Source organism: Poecilia reticulata, chromosome 7, assembly GCF_904066995.2.
Source record: "Poecilia reticulata chromosome 7, P_reticulata-male-v2, whole genome shotgun sequence".
In the NCBI taxonomy this organism is placed as follows: domain Eukaryota; kingdom Metazoa; phylum Chordata; class Actinopteri; order Cyprinodontiformes; family Poeciliidae; genus Poecilia; species Poecilia reticulata.
In genome coordinates, this window is record NC_088836.1 from 29,823,894 (window position 1) to 29,847,250 (window position 23,357).

The 23,357-nt window shown below is 39.2% G+C and overlaps 4 protein-coding genes and 1 pseudogene across 4 annotated transcripts in view; 1 reads left to right on the plus strand and 4 right to left on the minus strand.

The window, feature by feature from the left end:
* The window catches only part of pfkfb1 (6-phosphofructo-2-kinase/fructose-2,6-biphosphatase 1), an 88,770-nt gene that overhangs the window by 35,728 nt on the left and 29,685 nt on the right, over positions 1–23,357 (minus strand). The gene's annotated exons all lie outside the window — the stretch shown is intronic.
* Positions 212–8,953, plus strand: LOC145552290 (UDP-glucuronosyltransferase 2A2-like). Its single transcript, XM_081609268.1, has 2 exons — positions 212–347; positions 6,366–8,953. Exon 2 carries the CDS (start codon positions 6,368–6,370, stop codon positions 7,955–7,957), a length of 1,590 nt encoding a protein of 529 aa, XP_081465394.1. The 5' UTR covers positions 212–347; positions 6,366–6,367; the 3' UTR covers positions 7,958–8,953.
* Positions 10,178–13,432, minus strand: LOC145552292 (P2Y purinoceptor 1-like). The gene has a single exon (XM_081609272.1). It carries the CDS (start codon positions 11,823–11,825, stop codon positions 10,836–10,838), a length of 990 nt encoding a protein of 329 aa, XP_081465398.1. The 5' UTR covers positions 11,826–13,432; the 3' UTR covers positions 10,178–10,835.
* Positions 15,098–17,260, minus strand: LOC145552289 (P2Y purinoceptor 1-like). The gene has a single exon (XM_081609265.1). The coding sequence runs from the start codon at positions 17,170–17,172 to the stop codon at positions 16,180–16,182; it is 993 nt and encodes a 330-aa protein (XP_081465391.1). The 5' UTR covers positions 17,173–17,260; the 3' UTR covers positions 15,098–16,179.
* LOC145552122 (P2Y purinoceptor 1-like) lies at positions 19,340–22,010 on the minus strand (annotated as a pseudogene).

Genomic DNA, 23,357 nt, shown 5'->3' on the forward strand with positions numbered 1-23,357 from the left:
AACAGGTTTGTACATTAAGCTTTATTCTTAGACAAAAATACTTTCTTTTGACCCTGTAATTATTGGATTTATTGATGCATTTGAGCATGACTGCACAAAAATGGCAAAGCAAACATTAAGAGGGAACAGTTTTATATTTGCAGTGTTTACAGAGGGTTTGGTGGAGGCTAGTTAAAATATGCTTACATGCAGAGCCAGCCTACTGGGCAGGTTTATGTAGGAACATGAAGTTATATATTCACCTGCATTTCACCCAGCAGTTGACCATGACTGTTGCATGACAAGGGCAGGCATTTCATTGTAGTTTGGATTAGAATTGAAAGAAACTGAAACAACAAAGGCTGAAGGTGAGAATCAGATTTCATCTTACTGCAGATAATATTGCATTTCATCATTTCAAAGATAAATGGGTAGCACTTTATTTGAAGGGGTGTGAATAAGACTGACATGACACTGTCATAAACATGACATAACATCTGTCATGAACATATAGAAGTCTTTATGAATGTTTATGACAGTTGTCATGAAGTGTCATTCGGTAAATAATGACACTTAATGCAAAGTTGCTCTAAAAGTCGCATTAAAAATGCCAACTTTGCATGATTTTGTAAATAATTTAATGCAAATTTTGCATTTTTAATGGACTTTCAATGCCTTGTTAGGTGCTACGGCTGTCGGCCTGCAAGCTCCAATGAGCTTTGTTAGGCGGGCAGATTGGTGCCATGGCCTGTAGGCTGATCGGGCCTTGTTAGGCGAACAGTAGTCGGGCCTGCAAGCGTTCACAGCTTTGTTAGGCGGGCCAAAGTGGCCGAGATTTGCAGATGATTCGAGCCTTGATAGGTGCAACGGTGGCGGTGCATGCGAGCTGTTTGAGCCTTAGAGATTGGTTTGCAAGCTGATTCAGGCGTAGATGTTCGGGCAGACATCCATGGCCTGCGGGCTGTTCCTGCCTTGTTAGGCTTGACCGACCCATTAGATGAAGAACAGATGTTAGTATGTCGAAGAGCTCCACCACCAGATTTGTTATGAAGGCTCACCGCTGTTTGAAGGCGATAAAAATGAAAGGTCTGGAAGAATACCAGAAGAGAATGTTGCTGGTGACCAGTAACTGGGTTATGATTGAACCTTGAGGGGAAACCAAGGTTGCCTGAGGACTACATGTAAGGCTGGAAACTTTGCAAGTGAGGGACGTAGATGATGAGAGAGAGAGACGAGCTTGCGGACTTTAAGATTTTGAGACTGGCGTGAAAGAGGCATAGATCCGGGACCTGCGTGTCCACTTGAGCATTCTAAACTAATAGATTGCTAAAACAGATAGTAAACAAGTAGCTGCTGAGATAAATTATGCTAGGTGGTTGATCTAAGCGGTGGTTTTAATCCCAACGAACCTTGAGGAAAGGTTCGTTGGTATTTATACAGCGAATTTCCAGCGCAAAGCAGTACTTTTAGAAGAAGATAGAACTGAATCTTAAAACCTAACATGCAAAACATATACAAACCGGATTCCAAAAAAGTTGGGACACTAAACAAATTGTGAATAAAAACTGAATGCAATGATGTGGAGATGCCAACATCTAATATTTTATTCACAATAGAACACAAATCACAGATCAAAAGTTTAAACTGAGAAAATGTATCATTTTAAGGGAAAAATATGTTGTTTCAAAATTTCATGACGTCAACAAATCCCAAAAAAGTTGGGACAAGGCCATTTTTACCACTGTGTGGCATCTCCCCTTCTTCTTACAGCACTCAACAGACGTCTGGGGACAGAGGAGATCAGTTTCTCAAGTTTAGAATTAGGAATGCTCTCCATTCATGTCTAATACAGGCCTCTAACTGTTAAATCGTCTTGGGCCTTCTTTGTCGCACCTTCCTCTTTATGATGCGCCAAATGTTCTCTATAGGTCAAAGATCTGGACTGCAGGCTGACCATTTCAGTACCCGGATCCTTCTCCTACGTAGCCATGATGTTGTGATTGCTGCAGAATGTGGTCTGGCATTATGTTGTTGAAAATGCAGGGTCTTCCCTGAAAGAGATTCTTTGTCGCACCTTCCTCTTTATGATGCGCCAAATGTTCTCTATAGGTCAAAGATCTGGACTGCAGGCTGACCATTTCAGTACCCGGATCCTTCTCCTACGTAGCCATGATGTTGTGATTGCTGCAGAATGTGGTCTGGCATTATGTTGTTGAAAATGCAGGGTCTTCCCTGAAAGAGATTCTTTGTCGCACCTTCCTCTTTATGATGCGCCAAATGTTCTCTATAGGTCAAAGATCTGGACTGCAGGCTGACCATTTCAGTACCCGGATCCTTCTCCTACGTAGCCATGATGTTGTGATTGCTGCAGAATGTGGTCTGGCATTATGTTGTTGAAAATGCAGGGTCTTCCCTGAAAGAGATGACGTCTAGATGGGAGCATATGTTGTTCTAGAACCTGAACATAGTTCTCTGCATTAATGATGCCTTTCCAGACATGCAAGCTGCCCATGCCACAAGCACTCATGCAACCCCATTCCATCAGTGATGCAGGCTTCTGAACGGAGCGTTGATAACAACTTGGGTTATTCTTGTCCTCTCTGGTCCGGATGACATGGCATCCCAGTGTTTCATAAAGAACTTCAAATTGTGACTCATCTGACCACAGAACAGTCGTCCATTTTGCCTCACTCCATTTTAAATGACTCCTAGCCCAGTGCAAACAGCTGAGCTTGTGGAGCTTGCTTAGAAATGGCTTCCTCTTTGCTCTGTAGAGTTTCAGCTGGCAGCGGTGGATGGCCCGGTGGATTGTGTTCACTGACGATGCTTTCTGGAAGTACTCCTGAGCCCATGCTGTTATTTCCTTGACAGTGGCATTCCTGTTTGAGGTGCAGTGACGTTTAAGGGCCCGGAGATCACAAGCATCCAGTAGAGTTTCACGGCCTTGACCCTTACGCACAGCGGTTGTACCAAATTCTCTGAATCTTTGGATGAAGTTATGCACGGTTGATGATAACTTAAAAGTCTTTGCTATTTTATGCTGGGTAACACCATTCTGGTATTGCTGCACTATCTTTCTGTGCAACAATGGTGGAATTGGTGATCCTCTTACCATCTTGGCTTGGAGACACCGACACTCTAAGAAGCTCTTTTTATACCCAATCATGTTGGCAATTGAACTAACTAGTGTTAATTGGTCTTCCAGCTGTTTGCTATATGTTCAATTTCCTTTTTCCAGCCACTTATTGCTACTTGTCCCAACTTTTTGGGGATTTGTAGACACTGTGAAATTTTGAATCAACATATTTTTCCTTTAAAATGTTACATTTACTCAGATTACACTTTTGATCGGCCATCTATGTTCTATTACGTATAAAATATTGACATTTGCCATCTCCACATCATTGCATTCAGTTTTTATTCACAATTTGTTTAGTGTCCCTACTTTTTCAGAATCCGGTTTGTATGTGAATATACAGCAATAACTAAGTATTTACCCCCCCCCCCCCAAAAAAAATCTGTACTCCATAAAACGAGCCCGAGAATGACACAGTTGAATTGCCAATTAAGGGAGTAAATGGTGGCGATGAAGACGAACAGTGAAGGACATGAAACCATCGTGAGGATAGGAAGATTTGCGAGTCACGCCGAATTTAGTTAAGGCATACCTTGCTGGGATTAAAGACTTGAGAAATATCGTTGACTAGTTGTTGGAATGACCTGAAGGGATAGTAGAGGTAATGGTGACTGTCCCCTCGTCAAGGAGGAAGGCTTGACGAGGGGACAAAGGCAGCTCAGAAGATTGCTATGCCTGAGCACCCAGACCCAAAGACCGGAGTGGAGCAGAATGTTGATGCAACAGATCTTCAATGAGTTGAGGAGCTAGACCGTTCAGAGGTCTCAAACGAACAGTGTTTAGGTCAGTTCTTCAAGCTGTGATGGACGATAGGAAATTGAGCTGCATTCCCCTGGTTCCAATTAAGCTGCAGTCATTAATGGATTAAAGATAAATGCGTGGATAAGTTTCCATAGGTCCTAAGTGTTTTATTTCATTTTGTTTTTTTTTTTGAGGATGCACGAACGGATGGCTGCAATTGTCAAAACAGCTATAGATATCAAAAGGTTGATATTTAAACTGCCGCATGACGGAGCAGATAGATAGATAGATCATCATAAGCCCTATGGGGGAACAGGAGGCATGTTCTATGCGCAAGTTCTTCGGTAACGAGCGGTGAGGATTATAGCTGGAGAAGCACACGTAGTCGTAATCAGATTTACAAATATATACCCTCTGCAAGTTAGTGATTACGCCAGAAAATTCAGTGTGCAGAATTTTCTGGCGTAATCCTATGCACATAGGCATAAGTTTATGCCTATGTGCAGGCTCCGTCGAGGCCACATAGGCATAAACCCAACCCGAGCACCTCGCCATTCATGAAGCATTTGAAGGGGTCTCGGAAAAATGTGTTTTACAATATGATAACGACGGATTAGATAGTTTAACTGCTGAAAACGGTGACAGAGGACGCAGATGGGAAGTGCAAAAGCCCCCTACTATATCAAACTAAAACAGGAATAACGGAGAGTTGGCCACTCTAAAGTAAAAAAACAAACGCTTCTGCACTAGTTGAGCTTATCGCGACTCTGAAGGAGCTTGAGATGACCGACAATGGGGGGCCAAATAAATAGGAGCAAAACAAAATATGAACGAGTCAGGAGAGTGTACATATTACCGAGGCAACGCCCCCACAGGAACAGCGAGGTTCCCGGTTCCTGGTACATGTGAGCGACCCTGGCGGACTGGTGGCGGCGTTCTCCTGGAGGTGAGCTGGAAAAGATGATCCGGGCGGAGGAGTCCACGACGAGATCAGCAGGAGAGGGCTGGTGAGGGTCAGCGGTGGGAAGAAAGGGACGGCGGATCGAAGAGAGGCGGGAGCGTCGCTGATGAAGGCCAAAGGGAGCCCAACATGGGGGCAGCTGGAAGTCTACGGGAGCACAGAGCGGTCAAGGGACATCTGAGCCAAGAAAGAAGAAAAAGGACGATTGGAGGGTGCTTTTGCTAGCCGGACCAGGCCGAAAGGAGCGGAACTGTTGATGCAGAGGAGGCAGCTGGATGTCACGGAGGTAGAGGAAAGCACCCATTAACGTTGAAGCACGACTGAAGCCATCTTGAAGCACAACTGAAGCGGGTGGACCTGTGGCTGCTTCGCCTTTTAAAGGAACTCTTGCTGGATGATTGGACCGAAGCGGAGCGGTGGAGCGTCCTGGTTGGCTGCAGCGAAGGCGTGGTGATAGATGATGCTGATTAAGGAGAAAAGTCTCACAGGTTGAATTTACGCCTAGGCTTCATTTAATAAGACACTGTTTCATTTTTTTTACTGGTATGCTGTACTTTCCCCTCACGCTTGTGCTCATTTCAGTTTAGTGGGGAGGTTTACTGGCTGTCAACCGTGACCGCCGGTGAACAGATGTTAACAGCAGGCGCGGCTGCCCACCGGCCCGGGCCCAGATGTGTGCCCATGGGGGCCCCGGTCTCGAGGTGCCAGGGAGGAAGAAATGGTTTCAAGTCGCTTTAATGTCTCATTATAGATGGAGAAAATGCGCCCTCGCCTGTTCAGAAAGGTGTGTGTAATGTTAGTTACTGTCCCTCAATGGAATATATAGTAGTCAGTCCCAGTGACTGTTTGACTCACTGTTTCTTGGGAGGGGATTTTTTACTTTTCTCATAACAAAAACAAGCAACGCTTAGCTTCTTAACCTAGCGGGGGGCTAGTGAAGCATGGCGGACCGCTATACGCATAATACATTGGGGAAAACCCTGCAATCCTGCATGTAGTTATGTATGTTCTGCATTATCAAACTTGGAAGCAATCAAACTTTCCAAACTGAGGATATGTACAGTTGCACGATTTGTTTGTATCTGCATCTGTATTTGTGTCTGTTCATCTTTTTTTTTCGTGTCTCTCTGGCTTTTCTGTCTCGAGAACATATAGCTTGCACATGTTCTTTTGGCAAACATGCACACACACTCACACAGACATTTGTGAGTGTGTGACCATCTTATTAGGTTGCTGGTTAGAGGATGTGGCTCAGGTAAAAAGTCACAACCAAGTCGAGAATAGCGATAACAGAGATATAATCAAAACAAGGAAAAACTCCAAAGTATACAACAAGCACGGTTGATTGTAGTAATCAGTGTTATGTGTACGTGCCTTCATGTATTTGGACAGTAGCTGCTGAGTCTATAGATAAGGTACTCTTTAGCCTATTCCTTTACTGGTAATTTATTGGTTTGCAAAATAGCATTTTATTAAAATTTTTTATAATGTTGTATATTTACCAAAATAAAGTTAATCTGAATCTGACATTCTGTGTCTGTTTTGCAGAAATGAGTCCAGTTCTGGTGATCCTACTGTTGTCTGCATCGCTGCTGTCTACTGGTGACAGTGGAAAAGTGTTGGTTTTCCCAGTGGATGGGAGTCACTGGCTGAACATGAAAATCCTTCTGGAGGCGTTACATTCTCGGGGGCATGAAATAACGGTATTCCGCTCCTCAACAAGCTGGTACATTTCAGAATTTTCCCCCCTTTACACGTCCATTACGATTGCTCAGGAGCAGCCAGAAAATATTGAGAGCCAAGAAGTCATGACTTCCTTCCTGCAGAGATCTATGGAAATCCGTCGAAATAAAGGGACATTATGGGCTTTCTTTCAGTTTTACAGGAATCTGTTCAATTTCTTTGGAGAAAACCAGAAGGGTGCAGTAAAAATGGTCATCAGCATCTTTGAGAATGAGACTCTGATAAGGCAGCTAAATGAAACTGGATATAATCTTTTTCTGACGGACCCGGCGTTCCAAGGAGGAGTGCTGCTAGCACACTATCTGAAGCTTCCCTTGGTGTTGAATGTACGCTGGATTCCCGGTGGAGAGGGTCACTTTGCTATCGCTCCTTCTCCACTGTCCTACATCCCTGCTTTTATCTCCCATTTCTCTGACAAAATGCACTTTTTCCAAAGACTCCAAAATATTGTCTTTCACTTCATGTCGCTGTACATGCAATACTATGTTACTGGTCCAAAATACCTGGCTGTATGTGATAAATATTTTGGAGATGACGTGAATACCTTGTCTCTGATACAGGCTGCAGATATCTGGCTAATGCGGGTTGATTTTACCTTTGAGTTCCCTCGCCCCACTATGCCCAACGTCATCTACATTGGGGGCTTCCAAGGTAAACCATCCAAGCCTTTGTCAGCGGATTTAGAGGAGTTTGTGCAGAGTTCTGGTGAACATGGTGTAATTGTAATGACTCTTGGCACTCTGCTGAGCGACCCTGGCCCTGAAATGTCAGAAACCTTTGCATCAGCGTTTGCCAGCCTCCCTCAGAAAGTTTTGTGGAGACATGTTGGTAAACAACCAGCTGCTTTAGGGAACAACACTATGCTGGTTAAATGGTTGCCTCAAAACGACATCCTTGGCCATCCTAAAACTAAGGTTTTCATCACACATGGAGGCACCAATGGCATCTACGAGGCCATCTACCACGGCGTACCAGTTCTAGGCATTCCACTCCTCTTTGACCAGTACGACAACATCGTCCGTCTGAAGGCAAGAGGTGTGGCTGAGATAGTCGACGTGACAAAAATGACTGTTGACTCTCTGAAAAGTGCTCTGAAGTCCATTTTAGATCCAGAAAAGCCCTACAAGCAGAACATGGTCAAACTATCACAGCTTCATCATGACAAACCAATGAAACCCGTTGACAGTGCTGTGTTCTGGATTGAGTATGTCATGAGGCATCGGGGTGCGCCAAACTTGCGCTTTGAGTCTTATAAGCTGCCATGGTATGCCTACCACTGCCTAGATGTGATGGCATTCTGTTTAGCAGTTATGTTACTTATCATTTTGTTGATCTGGGTTTCCTGTAGAGCCTGCTTTAGCGGTTTGATAAGAAACAGGAAGTCTAAGCTTGAATAGAGGTAGTGATGATACATTTTGTTGTAAGTCAGCAAGAGCAGGAATTTACAGGGTATTACCATTTACATTTTCTTGAGAATACTATCAAGAACCACACAATATGTCCTCTAAACAATAATATGGTGAAAACAATTTTAAATTCAATAAACACCACGGTATATACCTGGTGAGACCATTTTTGATACTGCAGTAAAAAACATTTTGGAACTACTATTACTACTATTTACAACTGATCAGAAGATTAGTAGTTTCGACGTAAAATTTTTGGGCACCAAAGCAACTCTTTTGGTGAGATGGAAACAATGAATCAGATACATAACCCATTACCCAGGGTCTTTGTCTGCTATTAAACAAAAGCAGAAAAACATTAGCAAAGGCAGCACCAACACTACTGCATATCACATTTCTATTCAGAAGTTTATAAGATCCTTTTCTAATTGTTTTTGTATCATTTTATAGCAAAATACTGAAAAATAAAAACGGGATCGTCTAGTTTTATTGCTATTTTAATGTGTCTGTCAATATGGCAGCACTTGAAAATCTTAGAACTTCGTTGTGGTTATGAATAGTTTAAGGACCACTGCGCTGGGTGGATTAATTATTTACAAATGTTTCAAACTGTAAATAGCAATAGTGACTGACTAGAGCTGCCAAAATAATCAAATACTGCACTAGTTTTTGCTCAGTAGTAAAAAACATTTTTATGGATTCTTTGATACTTTGAGTAGAGAATAAAGGAATGGAAAAATAATATGCAACAAAACCTGCAAATTCACTTAGTTTCCATATTAACAATGAGCAACATCTAATTATTGTAAGAAGTGAATTTCCAAGGTCTAAAATGAAATAAGTTCACATGGGAATCTTTAATATGTCTCGGAAAAAGCTGCTAAAGAGTTTTCAGTAGAGCTGTCACATGGCTAAACTAAGAAATCTGTATAAATCAATGCATGTCATTATTTGATGTTTTCATTAAAGCATTTAAATATTTATGTATATTGTTTTAGTTGATTACTTTGGTTAGAAAGGCAGTTTTTCAATCTCAACTCAATGTGTGAACAGAATGAATACTTTCAAAGGTTTCAGAGTCCTACCTAAATCTATGGCTGTTATGCATGAGGCTAGTGCAGAAAACTGTTGCAGGTTCGTATCACGCAACAATTCTTGAAAGGTATATCAGAAAAGCAGAAGTTGGTAACAGAAAAATACCTGTTTTGCATTATCAGATGGAAAAAGCTACTGCGTCTTGACTTCACACCAAGCATTGTTTAAAAAAGTGTCTTCCTGTTTTAGAAACACTTATAGTACCTAAAAGAAAACCCCCAACAAATTCTAATTCTGCACTACTAGAATTTCCAGTCAGTGTGTGCATGACTACTTTATCTGTTGGAAGAAGAGGTGAAGGCAGAGTTTTAGCTCACATTCAGGATGTGACAGAGTGACACTGACAGCGGTTCATGTGCTATATTCAAGTTCATTTCCTAAATAACATGTTAAATGAGATCAAAACTGTTCGAAAAATAAACTGTAATTAGCTTTAAAAGTATAACCTTTATTTTTGATTTCAGATATGAATATGAATGTTGGTCCTGTTTCCTTAAATTGTTAGTCACACCTGGTTTGCCATCTAAAGAAAAATGACTTTGCTTCCAATGAACTGGCAAAAAGGTTCTGGTACCTGCAACATTTCTAGAGAAATGCTGCTTCATGCAACTGAAACGGTGACGTTTGTTTTTTTGTGTTTCAGTTTCAGACCTGCCCAGCTACCACTGCTGGATTCCAGTGATTATTTTCTCCTGTTGGTTTATTATCTCTGGTGGACGGGCAACCTGCCCAGTCAACCAATCAGCATCAATGATTGGTTGATGCTGCTCCTGGTCTGGCTGCTTTGAAAATGCCAGCTAATCCTGTATAAAGTAATATTGTGCTATTGCTATTCCTCCATTTATTCATGTTGATATCTCATGAATAAATTGGAGTATGTTTTGGTTCATCATCACTTCAGTCATTACATTAAACAATGCTAAGACTATCTGTAAATATAAAGATATTAAGGGCTTGGTATGATTTATTTTTGTCATGTTGAGGGTGAAAAATTATGCATAAATTCAATGCTTTAAATGATTAAGGGCAGTGCATGTTGTAGATGTAGAGCGGACATCCTGTGTACAAAAGCTATTAGTTCTCAAAGCAGCAGTCAAGGGTTTGATCTCTCTGTGACCTTAACCAAACGTCTTCGCCCTTTTCTTTTTAACCATTTCCTATTTGATCTGCTCAAAAGATCAAACAGGCCAGAAAAACATCTAAAAAGAGAATGCTAATCAATGTTCACTATTAACCCCCCAACACACACACACATGCAGAAAAGTGTTAGTTGATAAATTAATTGGAAACCTACAATCCATAAAATGGATTTTATAAGTATTGCAGTTCTGCTGTGAATAATCAAGAACTTTGATCGAAGATGAATCACATAAAACATAAAATAATTGAGATGTTCATGTTTGTGAGGGGTGTTTGTAAATATCGAAACTGTATGTGTGACAAATATATTTGCTGATCACTAAACCACTTAATTTTATAAAATATATTCCCTCTAGTTCAGATTTTAACTCACCAATATAAGCATAAGTCAGAAGAGGACTAATTGAATGAATTGGAGTTCATACATTGTACAAGATTTTATTAATCTAAAATAATAGGATTCTCATTATTCTAATGCTATTCTAGTAAAACATCGAAACCGATCTGACTTCATTTTAAATTCATTAATTTTTTTTTTGCATCTGACAACAAAGAAAAAGAAATCAAAACAAAAAATAACATTACAAAAATACAAAAAAGTATTAATTATTACATTGAATGAAAAAGAAAAATGTCACACTTCATCTGGTTCACTCTGTGGTACCGGCGCAGAGCAGGGATTTGACTTTAACAATCGACTGAACATCTGTTGACCTCCCTGCATCTGCTGCCTGAGGTGAGCACCCATGTCTTCATAAACATGGAGGTAAACCAGCGGGTTGAGAGCGCTGTTCAGGCTCACAAGACCACGACTTGCCTGACGAGCAATGAAGACTCCTGAATCCCATTTGGGGCATATCTTCTGATATATCAGGACTCTGGAATACATGCTGAGGTTCTTGAAGACATGGTAGGGTGCATAACAAAACAAGAAAAGAAGAATCAAAATGACCAACAGCTTCAAGCTTCGTTGTTTCAGTTCCTGGTCAATCGTTTTTGAGCGGCAGACAACCAGAGTCACATGTCCGTAGCTCCAAATGGTGATAAGGAATGGAATGCAAAATCCAAATGACGTCCATATGATCGAGTAATTCAGGTAACTCTCAATATGTTCATTTGAGGTACTGTCAAAGCATTTTGATCCGTTTTTAAATATTTTTTCGTAGAATATGTCTGGAAGACTTTGAGACCCCACCAGAATCCAAACAACAACTGAGATGATCACAGAGTGAGTCGTAGTTAATCTCCCCATTGCTCTCATAGGATGGACGATGGACAGGTACCGGTACACACTTATACAGGTGAGGAATCCAATGCTGCAGTACAGATTCAGGTTGAAGCAAAATCTTGTTACCAAGCAGAATCCTTCTCCAAAGATCCATGTATTTCTTTTAAGGTGGTACACGATCAGAAAGGGGAGAGTGAGCAGATATAAAATATCTGCCAGTCCAAGGTTTAGGACAAAAATGTTGATATTCCCCAGTTTCTTCCAGTTGCGCCGCAAAGAGTTCAATCCCCATCCATTAGCAATCAGTCCAACAATAAACACCAAGATGTGAAGAGTAGGCAGAATTGTATGTTCAAATAATTTCTTATTGGGTCGAGTGCAGCTGGATGTATTCATTTTGTCTTTCAGAAACAAGTCCTTTCAGCCCTTCTCCTCTGAGGCTCTGCTCACAGATGAAAATAAACTGAAAGAAAACACGCCCTAAATAACTTCCTTTTTGAAGCCTCACCTAGTTGTAGGCGGATTTAGCTGCGCATGTAAAAGAAAAACTGCAACACTCTGTCCAAACCTGTCTAGAGTTTTATCACACTAAGTTATGATGCAGATTTTGCTTCTTTGGAAGTGAAAGAGAAATTAAGAAATGCTAATGATAATAAAATCTGCCTAGTTGTAAGCGTATTTAGCTGCGCATGTAAAAAAAAAAAAAGGCCCCGGGGAAGACCCAGGACACGCTTGAGGGATTATGTCTTTTGGCTGGCCTGGGAACGCCTTGGGATTCCCCCGGAGGAGCTGGAAGAAGTGGCTGGGGAGAGGGAAGTCTGAGCCTCCCTTCTGAAGCTGCTGCTCCCGCGACCCGACCCCGGATAAGCGGAAGAAAATGGATGGATGTATTTATTTGGAAATGCATATTGATTAGCAAAATGATCATTAGGATTATTCATAGTGCAATGAGTGCCTAAATAACTTCCTTTTTGAAGCCTCACCTAGTTGTAGGCGGATTTAGCTGCGCATGTAAAAGAAAAAGAAAAACTGCAACACCCTGTCCAAACCTGTCTAGAGAGTTTCATCACACCAAGTTGTGGGGCAGATTTTACTTCTTTGGAAGTGAAAGAGAAATTAAGAAATGCTAATGAATAAATATAATAAAACCTGTAAATGACATAAGACCTTTGTAGCAAAGCCCTTAAAAAATGACAAGTAATTTTTCAATTCATCATTTCAGATAAAACAAAAGAACAGGTGCACTGCAAAAACAAAATCTTATTTTTGGTCTAGGTTCTACTGTAAATATCTTAGTACACTTGAAATAAGCTTGTTTTAAGTAAATAATTTCTTAATATTGATAAAATACGAGTTCTACTGGAAGATTAACATATAACATGGGATGAATGTCTTATAAGTGAAATAATATGCCAATGCAAGTACTTTCACATCAACTAAGGAATTATTGACTAATTGCATACTAGTGTCAAGATGGCCTTACGATGAATATTGGCTCTGGTCCGCCATCAGTTTCAATTACATTAAAGGTTGTTCCTGAGTTTCACTGAGTTCAATTAACTTCCCAATTGTTCTGAGTATTTTACACCATTATGTTCCCCGTTGGTCCTGTTTGACATAATAAATAAATACATAAGGTCTGGGAATGAAGTGACAAGGCAGTTGCCATGTAAAACTGAGCAATACTTTGTTTTTAAACCAAATTAAAACCAGTTTAAACCTCAAATTCATGAGATTTGTTTTTGACCTTTCTTCAAGTTGGATTGAGTCTTTGGTGCCATCTGGTGGCGGTGAAAATCATTACACTCATCTGGTGTTTACATGAACATTTGTGTATTTTTAAGCAGTTATTAATTAAACAAAGTGTCCTCAGACATATAATTATGTATATTTATACGCATTCACATGTGTTTGCCCAAGAAAACCAGATTCTGTCATGAATGCAATGCGGTTTATACATTTGGTAAAATGGAGAAGTAGAGAGAAGGATTCTACCACCTACTGAAAACATGATGTTGGTTATGATTGAGTTGTTGGATCAACAACTCAATCATAAAGGCGGCTTCAATCAGAAAAAAATACTGTGATTACTTATTGACAGCTGGTAAGATGTCATGGGAACATCAAGCAGGTAGTCGGCAGAACAAGACCAGAAAATACAAAGTCTCTTAGGTTTGCTGTGAAGGCAAGATGGTGTGAAATTTTCAGCCATTCTGATAAGCTGAAACATAAAGAATGTTGTCACAAATTTTGAATAAAAATATCTTAATAAAAAGGAATAAATTGATGAAGGTCAATAGTAACCAAAAACAAACTTTCTACTTATGCAAAGGGATTTTTCGGTAAAAAATAATGACTATTATCTTTTAAAGTATTTGATCAAATATAAAGACTATTAGGAACAGTTAGTTATGCTTTTAAATATGCTTTTTGGCAACATAGCTGAAAATAATGCAACCACCTTTCACTTAAAACCAATAGAAAATAAAATAAAATCACCTGAGATTGACCATTTGCCATTTTGAATAGTTAGATATGTGTATCACTAGATTTAGTCTATATATGTTCCATAAATCCTTTATCATGTGCTTAACCATGAAAAAACAGAACGCAAAAATCAAAACAACTATTATCTTAATATAGGTTTCTTAGTTGCGTAATGCAAATCTTCTGTCGGCCATCATTTTTAAGTTTGTCTTGAAGTCTTATCCAATCAGAAAGTGTATCTGTGTCTCTTTCTCACTGATTTTGCTCTGAACCAATAACAAAGTCAAGCAGTGAGCACCATAATCCTTTCAAGACGCTGGACTGGTGTTGAGGACTGAAGAAAAAGGAGCTGCATGCCCTGTTGGATCATCTTTCAGTTTCGGCATTGAGTTAAAGAGACTTGTTTCCTGGTGTGTAAAGGCTTTCCCTGAGTTAACTTGTCTGTGGAGAAATGCCTTTCAGTTGAGCAAAGACCCAGACAGTCTCAAATTCTCTTCAGTGTTTTTCCCTACGACTTTTCTGGAAAAACTGATGTGTTGCGTGTCACATATCAGTTTACTAGCTGCACTCGTAAGGTTTCATTATATGTGCATGGTGTTAATACACCTGGCCAAGTCATTTTTCCCTTAAAGGGCTTGAATAAGTTTTTGTTTCACTACACTGGTTTCCATTTAGCACCCTGGATAGTGTTCTTTTTCTGGTGTTTTAATACGCCTTACAACAATCTATTTCCCCATCAATATGCCTTGCATACGTACAGCCATGCAGCCTGTCAGCCTGTATCCAAAGTGCTCTAATTGTACACATCAGCAACTAGAGCATGGATCTGAAACCTGAGAATCTGGACCCGCAAGTAGCTCTATGGAACTTCTCCAACACCTCTTAATAATTTGACTAAAACAGTTCAAAATCTAAAATATAGATGTAACAAACGTAGTATTTTTTTCTTGTTGTTTTTGTATGGAAAAGAATCCTGCATCAAATGATTATTAAAGTACTAGTAATTTTATATTGTACCAATTCTCTTTTTGTAAATGTTTTACATTTTTATTTTATTTTAAGACCCAAAAATAGAAATAAAATTGTGTTTTTCTTCAATGACCACTAACTTTCTCTGCATATATTTAAAAAAAAATTAAGGAAGAAAAATACTTAGGAAAGTGAACACTATAATAGAAAGACTGGGATCAGTGTAAGTGGATGTCTGAGTATCGCCTGGACCTATTTACACTGATGTATTCATTAAAGGAAGTAAGTGTTGTTTAACATTTTACTGCTCTATTCATCATGTGTTGTTTATGAATCTAACCACTTACAGTTGGTGATTATTCTTCTAATGTTACTAATGTCAACATTTGTTTTTTGGCCGTTGCCTCGTGTTATTATAAATGCCACCGTATAATTTGCTGTTGCTATGAGTAACGGTTACAGTAAATTGTTAATATATGCTGCTGTGGTGCTGACAGTTAAATATGGCAAATGCTGAAAAGTATTTCAGCTATTCGTGCTTGTAAAGTAGTTTAGGCACAAGGGTCAGAAGGTGAACAAAAAATCAGTACCAGCCACCGGTTTCAGTTTCTTCAGATTACTTGTTTATTCAGTCTTTTCACTGACTGCTCTCTTGAGCATCCAAAAGCTCACTGTTTTTATATCAAACTGGCACTACACCTGTGCTTGATTGGACACAACCACAAAGAAACATGTCAAGCAAACAAAATCTAGACAGAGAAACACTAAAATTACAAATTAATTTACAAACTCCTACATAATGAAGTTGTTTGGAAAATAAATTACATAATACAAGATAACTCAAAAGGTTACTTTGAAGGAAAACAAACAAAGCAATACACAAAAGAAAAACCCTCTAATTGGTAGAACCCAGCAAGGTAATCACTGACATCCAGCCATTTAATCAGGAAGTACTGGGCCGGCCTCTCCCATACTCCTGCCCTGCTGCAGATATACAAGGACAAACGATGGTGAGTACAAAGAGAAACAAATACCTTAATAAATATACCTTGAAACAAATTCAACCCATAATCCAGACATAACCTAAGCATACATAGATGGACCCTCCAACATAATGCTAACACAAACAAACCCGGGATAGTAAGTGAAGCAAAATTGCAATGTTTAAATTGATTATTATAACCAAATACAGAAAGTAAGTGAATGAGAAAGAATAAGGGACAAGTGGTGAACACAAACTGAACCACTTTGTCACAATGCTGTGAAGACAATTATTTCACACAAATAATGTTTTTTATTTGTTTATTATTTCTTTATTTTCTGTTAACAGATCACACACACACACACACACACACACACACACACACACACAACTGAACAACGGTTGACATCCCTGCAGCAGCTGCCTGAACTGAGCACCCATGTCCTCAAAAACACACAGGTAAACCAGCGGGTTAACAGCACTAAGACCAAAACTTACAATACGTGCATTATAGACTCCATTAATCCACGTGCGACATTCCTTCTGCTTAATCAAAACTCTGGAATACAGACTGAGGTTCTTGAAAACATGGAAGGGTGCATAACAAAAAGTAAACAAAATAATAAAAAAAACCAACAGCTTTAAGATTTGTTGTTTCTGGTTCTTTTTCAACATATTTGAGCAGCAGATAACAACCATCACATGTCCATAGCAGCCCACAATGACGATGAAAGGGATGCAGAATCCAATGAACGTCCAGCAGAGGCTGTAGGTCAGGTATTTCTCAACATTGTCTGGATCAGTTGTATCATAACACGCTGAAGAGTTGTTCTCTGAATATTTGGGGAATGACAAGTCTGGACAACTTATGACACTCGCCAGAATCCACATCACAACTGAGATGACCACAGAGTGAGTTGTAGTTAATCTCCCCATCACTCTTATTGGATGGACGATGGACAGGTACCGGTACACACTGATAGAGGTGAGGAATCCAATGCTGCTGTATAAATTCAGGTAGAAGCAGAATCTTGATACCAAGCACAATCCTTTTCCAAATATCCAGTCATTCTTATTAATGTAGTACACAATAAAGGGGTGAGTTAACAGATACAACATGTCTGCTACTCCAAGGTTAAGAACAAAGATGTTAATAATCCTAAGTTTCTTCCAGTTGTATACCAAACACTTCATTCCACATAAATTCAATACAAATCCAACAACAAAAACCAAGATGTAAAGAATAGTCAGGAGTGTATTCACAAATTCCTTCCTCTTCAGTTCAGTACAGTTGGTTGTATTCATTTTGGCTTCCAGAAACAAGTCCCGTCTGTCCTTCTCTTCTGAGGCTCCTCTCACAGAATGAGGATAGAAAGTAAGAAAACAACCTAGAAAGCTTCCTCCTTGAACATCAGTGGAGCTGCAAACGCAACAACGTTTCTGATAAAAGCAACATAACAGCACAGAAAATACCTGAACTCTAAGAGGGCGTTAACTTTGAATCCAAGAAGACGAGTCTGGTTTCGCAACTAAAGTTGGCTTCCACCCCAACCCCTTAACTGGTCGGACCAAAATCACCAAACATGGCTGAAAAGGCATACCCAAAATAAATGAGCTGCTGTTCTTGAACAATTTGGAGTACATGCAAAAGCTTGATCTCTTTATGAAGAAGACAATCAAAATGTTCTATTTTTGCATTCAAAAATACTCTTACTAAGTGGTTTAGAGCTATTATAAGATGTTAATAATCCGATGTTTCATCCAGTTACGTACCAAACACCTCGTTCCGAATGCATTGATGACCAGTACAACAACAAATACCAAGATGGACAAAGCATGCAGGACTTTATCGTTATCAAAAAATTAATCTTCCTGTGTAGTTTGTTGTATTCATTTTGTCTTAAAGAAACAAGTCCCATCTGCGCTTCTCTTCTGAGGCCCCACTCACAAAATGTAGAAAGAAAGTAAGAAAACAACCTAAATAGCTTGAACATCAGCTAAGCCACAGACAAGCCCAACAGCCTGTGTTAAAGCAATATAACACACCAAACCTGAACTCTATGTGTGTGTTAACTTTGATTAAGAGAAGATAAGTCTGGTTTGACAACTAAAGTTGGCTTCTAGCCCAACATTTTAACAGATCATGCTGTTTCCAGATAAAAGCTAGCACATAAAATGCCAGCTTAAAAGATACAATCAATGAACGGCAAGTTTTCAGATGTCTTGAAAAACCTGAATTACTGACAGCAACTTCCCCTGCATTAAAAATTCCAACTTCAAAATCCAAGTGTAAGTGAAGAGTTCAATGATGTGTCTGTGTGCACTTAAGACACACTATTTCTTATTGAATCAATGTCACACAATGTGCATTAAAACCTATATTAGCAAAAGCTTCTTGAGTGTTGGAATACATAAAAGACACAGACATCTATTGTTAACAGCTCATACTGCTAAAAGTAATTAGATGATTTTCAGTCTGATGTCTTTCTTCTTGCCTCTCTTCTATAATGACTAACAGTTACAAGGAGGGTGAAATTACAGTAATAACCTGATATTGGCTGGAAACCGCAACATCTCCATTTTCAGAGACGGTTGGAATTTTTCATTTAGTGCAAAGTTAAATATTACAATCAAACTCAAAACAAGTGATCATATGAAGCACTCTGTCTGAGAAAAAGCAAACTGTTCATGGAAACTATAAGTACCAGTAGGTAATGGTAATTTAAGGACATCTTGAAGGAATCAGTTGGTAACCGTATATATAAATACACTTTAATTATGCAGCAGGACAATAATCTAAGTTCACACAAGTAGCGCTTTTTTTTACTGTCATAACAAACTAACTTTTAATGTCTAAATATTAAATATAATTTAAAAAATTGGAGTGGTATTGTCAGATTCTGAGCTAAAATCTTGCTAAACCCCATCGAATGCAGCCACATCATAAAAAATGTATAGAGAAGAATGGGCCAAAAACTTTATACCACGATTAAAAGGCCAGATTAAAAATCCAGCACCATTGTAAATAGGAGTAGCTGCCACCCAGGAAATGAAAACAATTAAGATTTTTGGGTTTGGAAGGAAAATAACTTTTTCACACAGGATAATGTTTATTTCTATTTTAATACAAACATCATTTGCATTTTGTTTTTACTCAGGCTTTTATTATTATGTGTTTGAAGATCACAACTTGGGAAAAAAAAACAGAGAAAATAAAAAGATTTAAAAAAACTGTGTATTTTTGACCTGTGCAATTAGGGTCAAAAATCGTTTTAAAAAAATCATTAATTCTTAGATTGTTATTCCAGTACAGCAGTGACAATGAACTTGTTCGCTTAATTTCTTATTGAATTATTAATCTTATGGCATCTGGCAAAAAGATTCAACAAGTTAGACAAATGCAAAGCATACAGAAGTGAAAAAAAGTCACTCATGACATGGTCAGTAAAAAAAAAAAAAAAAAAAAGTCATAAGCCAGGTTCTGTCAGGGTCTGGGTTTTTCTGTTTTGTTTTTTGTTTCTTTTTTCCTTTTTTTTTCGTCCTCAGAAACACACAGGTTAACCAGCGGGTTAAGATCACTTCAGGCTTACAAGACCACGACTTGCATAACGTGCTATAGAGACATTATCATACCAACTGGGGCACTCTCCACTGCAACAACGAACTTTGGCATACACGCTAAGGTTCTTCAAAACATGGCAGGGTGTGTAACTAAGCGAAAAGAGAAGAATCAAAACAACCAACAGTTTTAAGAGTTGTTGTTTCATGCCCTTCTTCATTGTATTTGAGCGGCAAATAACAAGAGTCACATGTCCATAGCAGCCCGCAATGATGACGAAAGGGATGCAGAATTCAAAGATTGTCCAGGTGAAGTTGTAGTTAAAGTATTCCTTAATGTAATCTTTATCAGTGGCAGGAAGACAGTGTTGTTCCCTGATTGTTTGGGGTAGAACACGTCTGAAAGACTTCCAACACTCGCCAGAATCCACACCAGGACTGAGATGATCACAGAGTGAGTCGTAGTTATTTTCCCCATCACTTTCAGTGGATGGACGATGGAAAGGTACCAGTACACACTGATGCGAGGAATCCAATGCTGCCATATAAATTCAGTTTAAAGCAGAATCTTGGTACCTTGCAGAAAAATTGTCCAAAGTCCCTTTAACCTCCTGACTCCCTGTAGTTCATTTTTGTCCTCTGTAGAGGACATTTTTAAACTTGAATATCTCCCACCCCCTGTATTCTACTGAATTAATTCCTTTTGGTATCTGGAGAGGACGTTTAGGGCTTTTCAATGATACTACATGTGAAGGGGTGGGACTTTTGTACGTACCTTTTTCTAATTCATAAACATGGCGCACATCAGTAGTAACACATTTTATTGGAGGGGACAAAGTAAGTGCGTAAAACCTTTTATTACCTTACAAAGGCTGTGGGATTAAAAAAAAATGGTGATTGGACAATATTTTTTTCCCTGGTAGTCAGGGATCGATTATAAAGGGGTGAGTGAGAATATACAACAGGTTTGCTAGTCCAAGGTTAATAATAAAGATGTTAATAATCCGATGTTTCTTCCAGTTACACACCAAACACCTCGTTCCACATGCATTAACGACTACCACAACAACAAATACCAAGATGTATAAAGTAGGCAGGAGGACTGCATCTTTAGAAAGGTTTGCTTCCTTTGTGCAGTTGGCTGCAGTCATTTTGTCTTCCAGAAACAAGTTCCGTCTGTCCTTCTCTGAGGTTCCGCTCACAAAATGAAGATAGAAAGTAAGATAACAACCTAAACCGCTTCCTCCTTAAACTTCAGTTAAGCCACAGACAAGCCCAACATCCTGTGTGTTAAAGCTTAATAGCACATCAAACTTAACCTCTACCTGTTAACTTTCCGAGAAATCTGGTTTCACAACTAAAGTTGGCTTCCAGACGAACACTTTAACAGATCATGCTGCTTCCACATAACGGCTGGTATAAAGACAAACACAAATTAAGTCGTTTCCAGAAGTCTTCAAAAATCTGAATTTCTGAGGTATAATTCACAGAAACAGCAACTTCTTCTGAATTAAAAGTTCCAGCTTCAAAATCCATGTACAAGTGAAGAGTTCAATAATGTGTTGGTGTGTATTCATCACACCCTAAATCAGTGGTTCTTAACCTGGGTTCGATCGAACCCCAGGGGCTCGATGAGTCGGTCTCAGGGGTTCGGCGGAGCCTCTGCCGCGGAGGTAAAGACACACTTGTGTAAAGTCGTGATGACGCCCCGCTTTGCAATCACTTGCTGCAGAGGATCACGTTACATTGCTTAGCTAATCAGTGCTGCGGAGGAGCCCTGATTGATGGAGCTCCACTCTCAGCAGGGATTTGAACTTGTGTCTTAATTACTTCAGCAAAGCTCAGTTTTTACCAAATTCTGTAGCTTTCGTTGTACTTCTAAATCTGGTCCTTAGTCGCATTTTTTCGGGCTTGCTACTGCCTCTAGTGGCGTGGGGGTGGTAACACGACTAATATAATTACATTACTAAATCAGAATACCGCAAAGTCTTATTAATTTTTAATTCTCTTAAGAATGTAGAGCTAATTAAATGATCTAAACAAGTCCTTAAAGTGGTTCCAGTTTCTCTCGATGGCCAACCTGTTGAAACTGTGGCAAATTTTAAATATCTTGGGTTGTTCCTGGACAATCAGCTCAACTTTGCTGAAAACACTGATTATATTTTGAAGAACTGTTCTCAGAGACTCTACCTTTTAAGAAGACTTAGTGATCTTGGATTTGACCCTATGTCTTCAATTTGGAAAAAAAATAATTTTATTTAGAAGGGTTCAGTGAATGCGCATATGAATCTGATGGGTTTGGTACCTCAAAAAAGGTTAAGAACCACTGCCTTAAATCAATCTCACATTAAAACCTTTTTTAGCAAAAGCTTATTTAGTGTTGAAACACATAAAAGACACAGACATCTATTGTTAAAAGCTCATACTGCCAAAAGTAATTAGTCTGGTTACTGAGCATGACGAGCAAATTCCACTGGTTTTCTAGTAAGCAGTGTGACATTTCAGATATCTGACCTACAACAGAAATATAAGCAAAAAATTAGATGATCTTCAGTCTGATGTCTTTCTTCTTGCCTCTCTTCCATAATGACCATGCAGAGCATGACTAACAGTTGCAAGGAGGGTGAAATTACAGTAATAACTGGATATTGGCTGGAAAGCGCAACGTCTCCCCTTTCAGAGTTAAATGTTATAAATATTACAATCAAACTCAAGACAAGTGATCATATGAAGCACTCTGACTGAGAATAAGCAAACTGTTTGTGGAAACAATAAGTACTGGTAATGGTCTTGAAGGAGAATGTCCAGCAATCAGTTAGGGACCTTAAATATAAATACACTTCAATTATGCAGCAGGACAATAATCCAAAAAAAAAAAAAAAAACATAATCCGCTTAAAAACAACATGTCATAAAGCACTTTCAGCTTCTTCCTCAGTGTGTATTACTGGCTCAGAGCTGGATTTCTGCAAAAAAAAATTTTGGGGGTGGGGGGAGGGTGGTTCATCCAGACGGCTTCCCGCGCCCCAAATCTCTGGTTTACGGTAAGGCATAAACTGGTAATGGTTAGGTTAAAGGTTAGGCTGCAGAGATGAATGGAAGTCGATGCAAAGATAAAGAAACATCTTTATATTACATTGCTATTATAGGTTTGATATTTGAATTATCACACAAAATGTAACTGTTCGCCCATTGCTCAATATAAAACCAATCAAATTTGTTTATTATCATGCATGACCAGTACAGAAGTACAAGGTTGTGTATGCAAGTAAGTAAATGTGATCTGCAGGGCACGTTCAGCAGGTGTGCGTGATTCTAACTGAACTTTATCAGCCCCCATCAGAGAGGATTACAGAGAAGAGCAGCACCCCTGAGGCAGATGCCAGATTGTTTTCTCATGCACTCATAATTAGGCCTTTAGCTTTTCCTTCATCATCTCTAATGCCATCATCAAAATAAAAAATTATCAACATCAAATATTGGAATGAAGTCTAGAATAAATCAGTGTTTCAGTTATTATTAATCAAAGTCAATCTGAAGAAGTGTGTTTTTAGTCTTTATTTAAAAGAACTGTCTTTCAGCACTTCTGCAGTTCTCTGGAAAACTGAAGGTTGGTTCTTCATGTTTTGGTTCTGATTCCTGGGATGCAGAGTAGACTTTAACCGGAAGACCTGAGTGATCTGATATTGAAACGTGAGGATTTGAAATATGCAGCATTTTTATATATTGTAAACAACTTCTCAGCTTTAAAACAAAAAGTCATTTGCACAGTTTCTATGTTTCATGTGCATCTTTAAACGCAATCATAGTCTTTTCTGAGCAAAACCACAGATCTTCTGATAACCAGCCTGTTACAGCCACTGCCATGGCTCACACGGCAAGTCTGTGAAGACCGCCAACGGTCATCCTGTGTGTCTAGTTCATTTTGTCTTT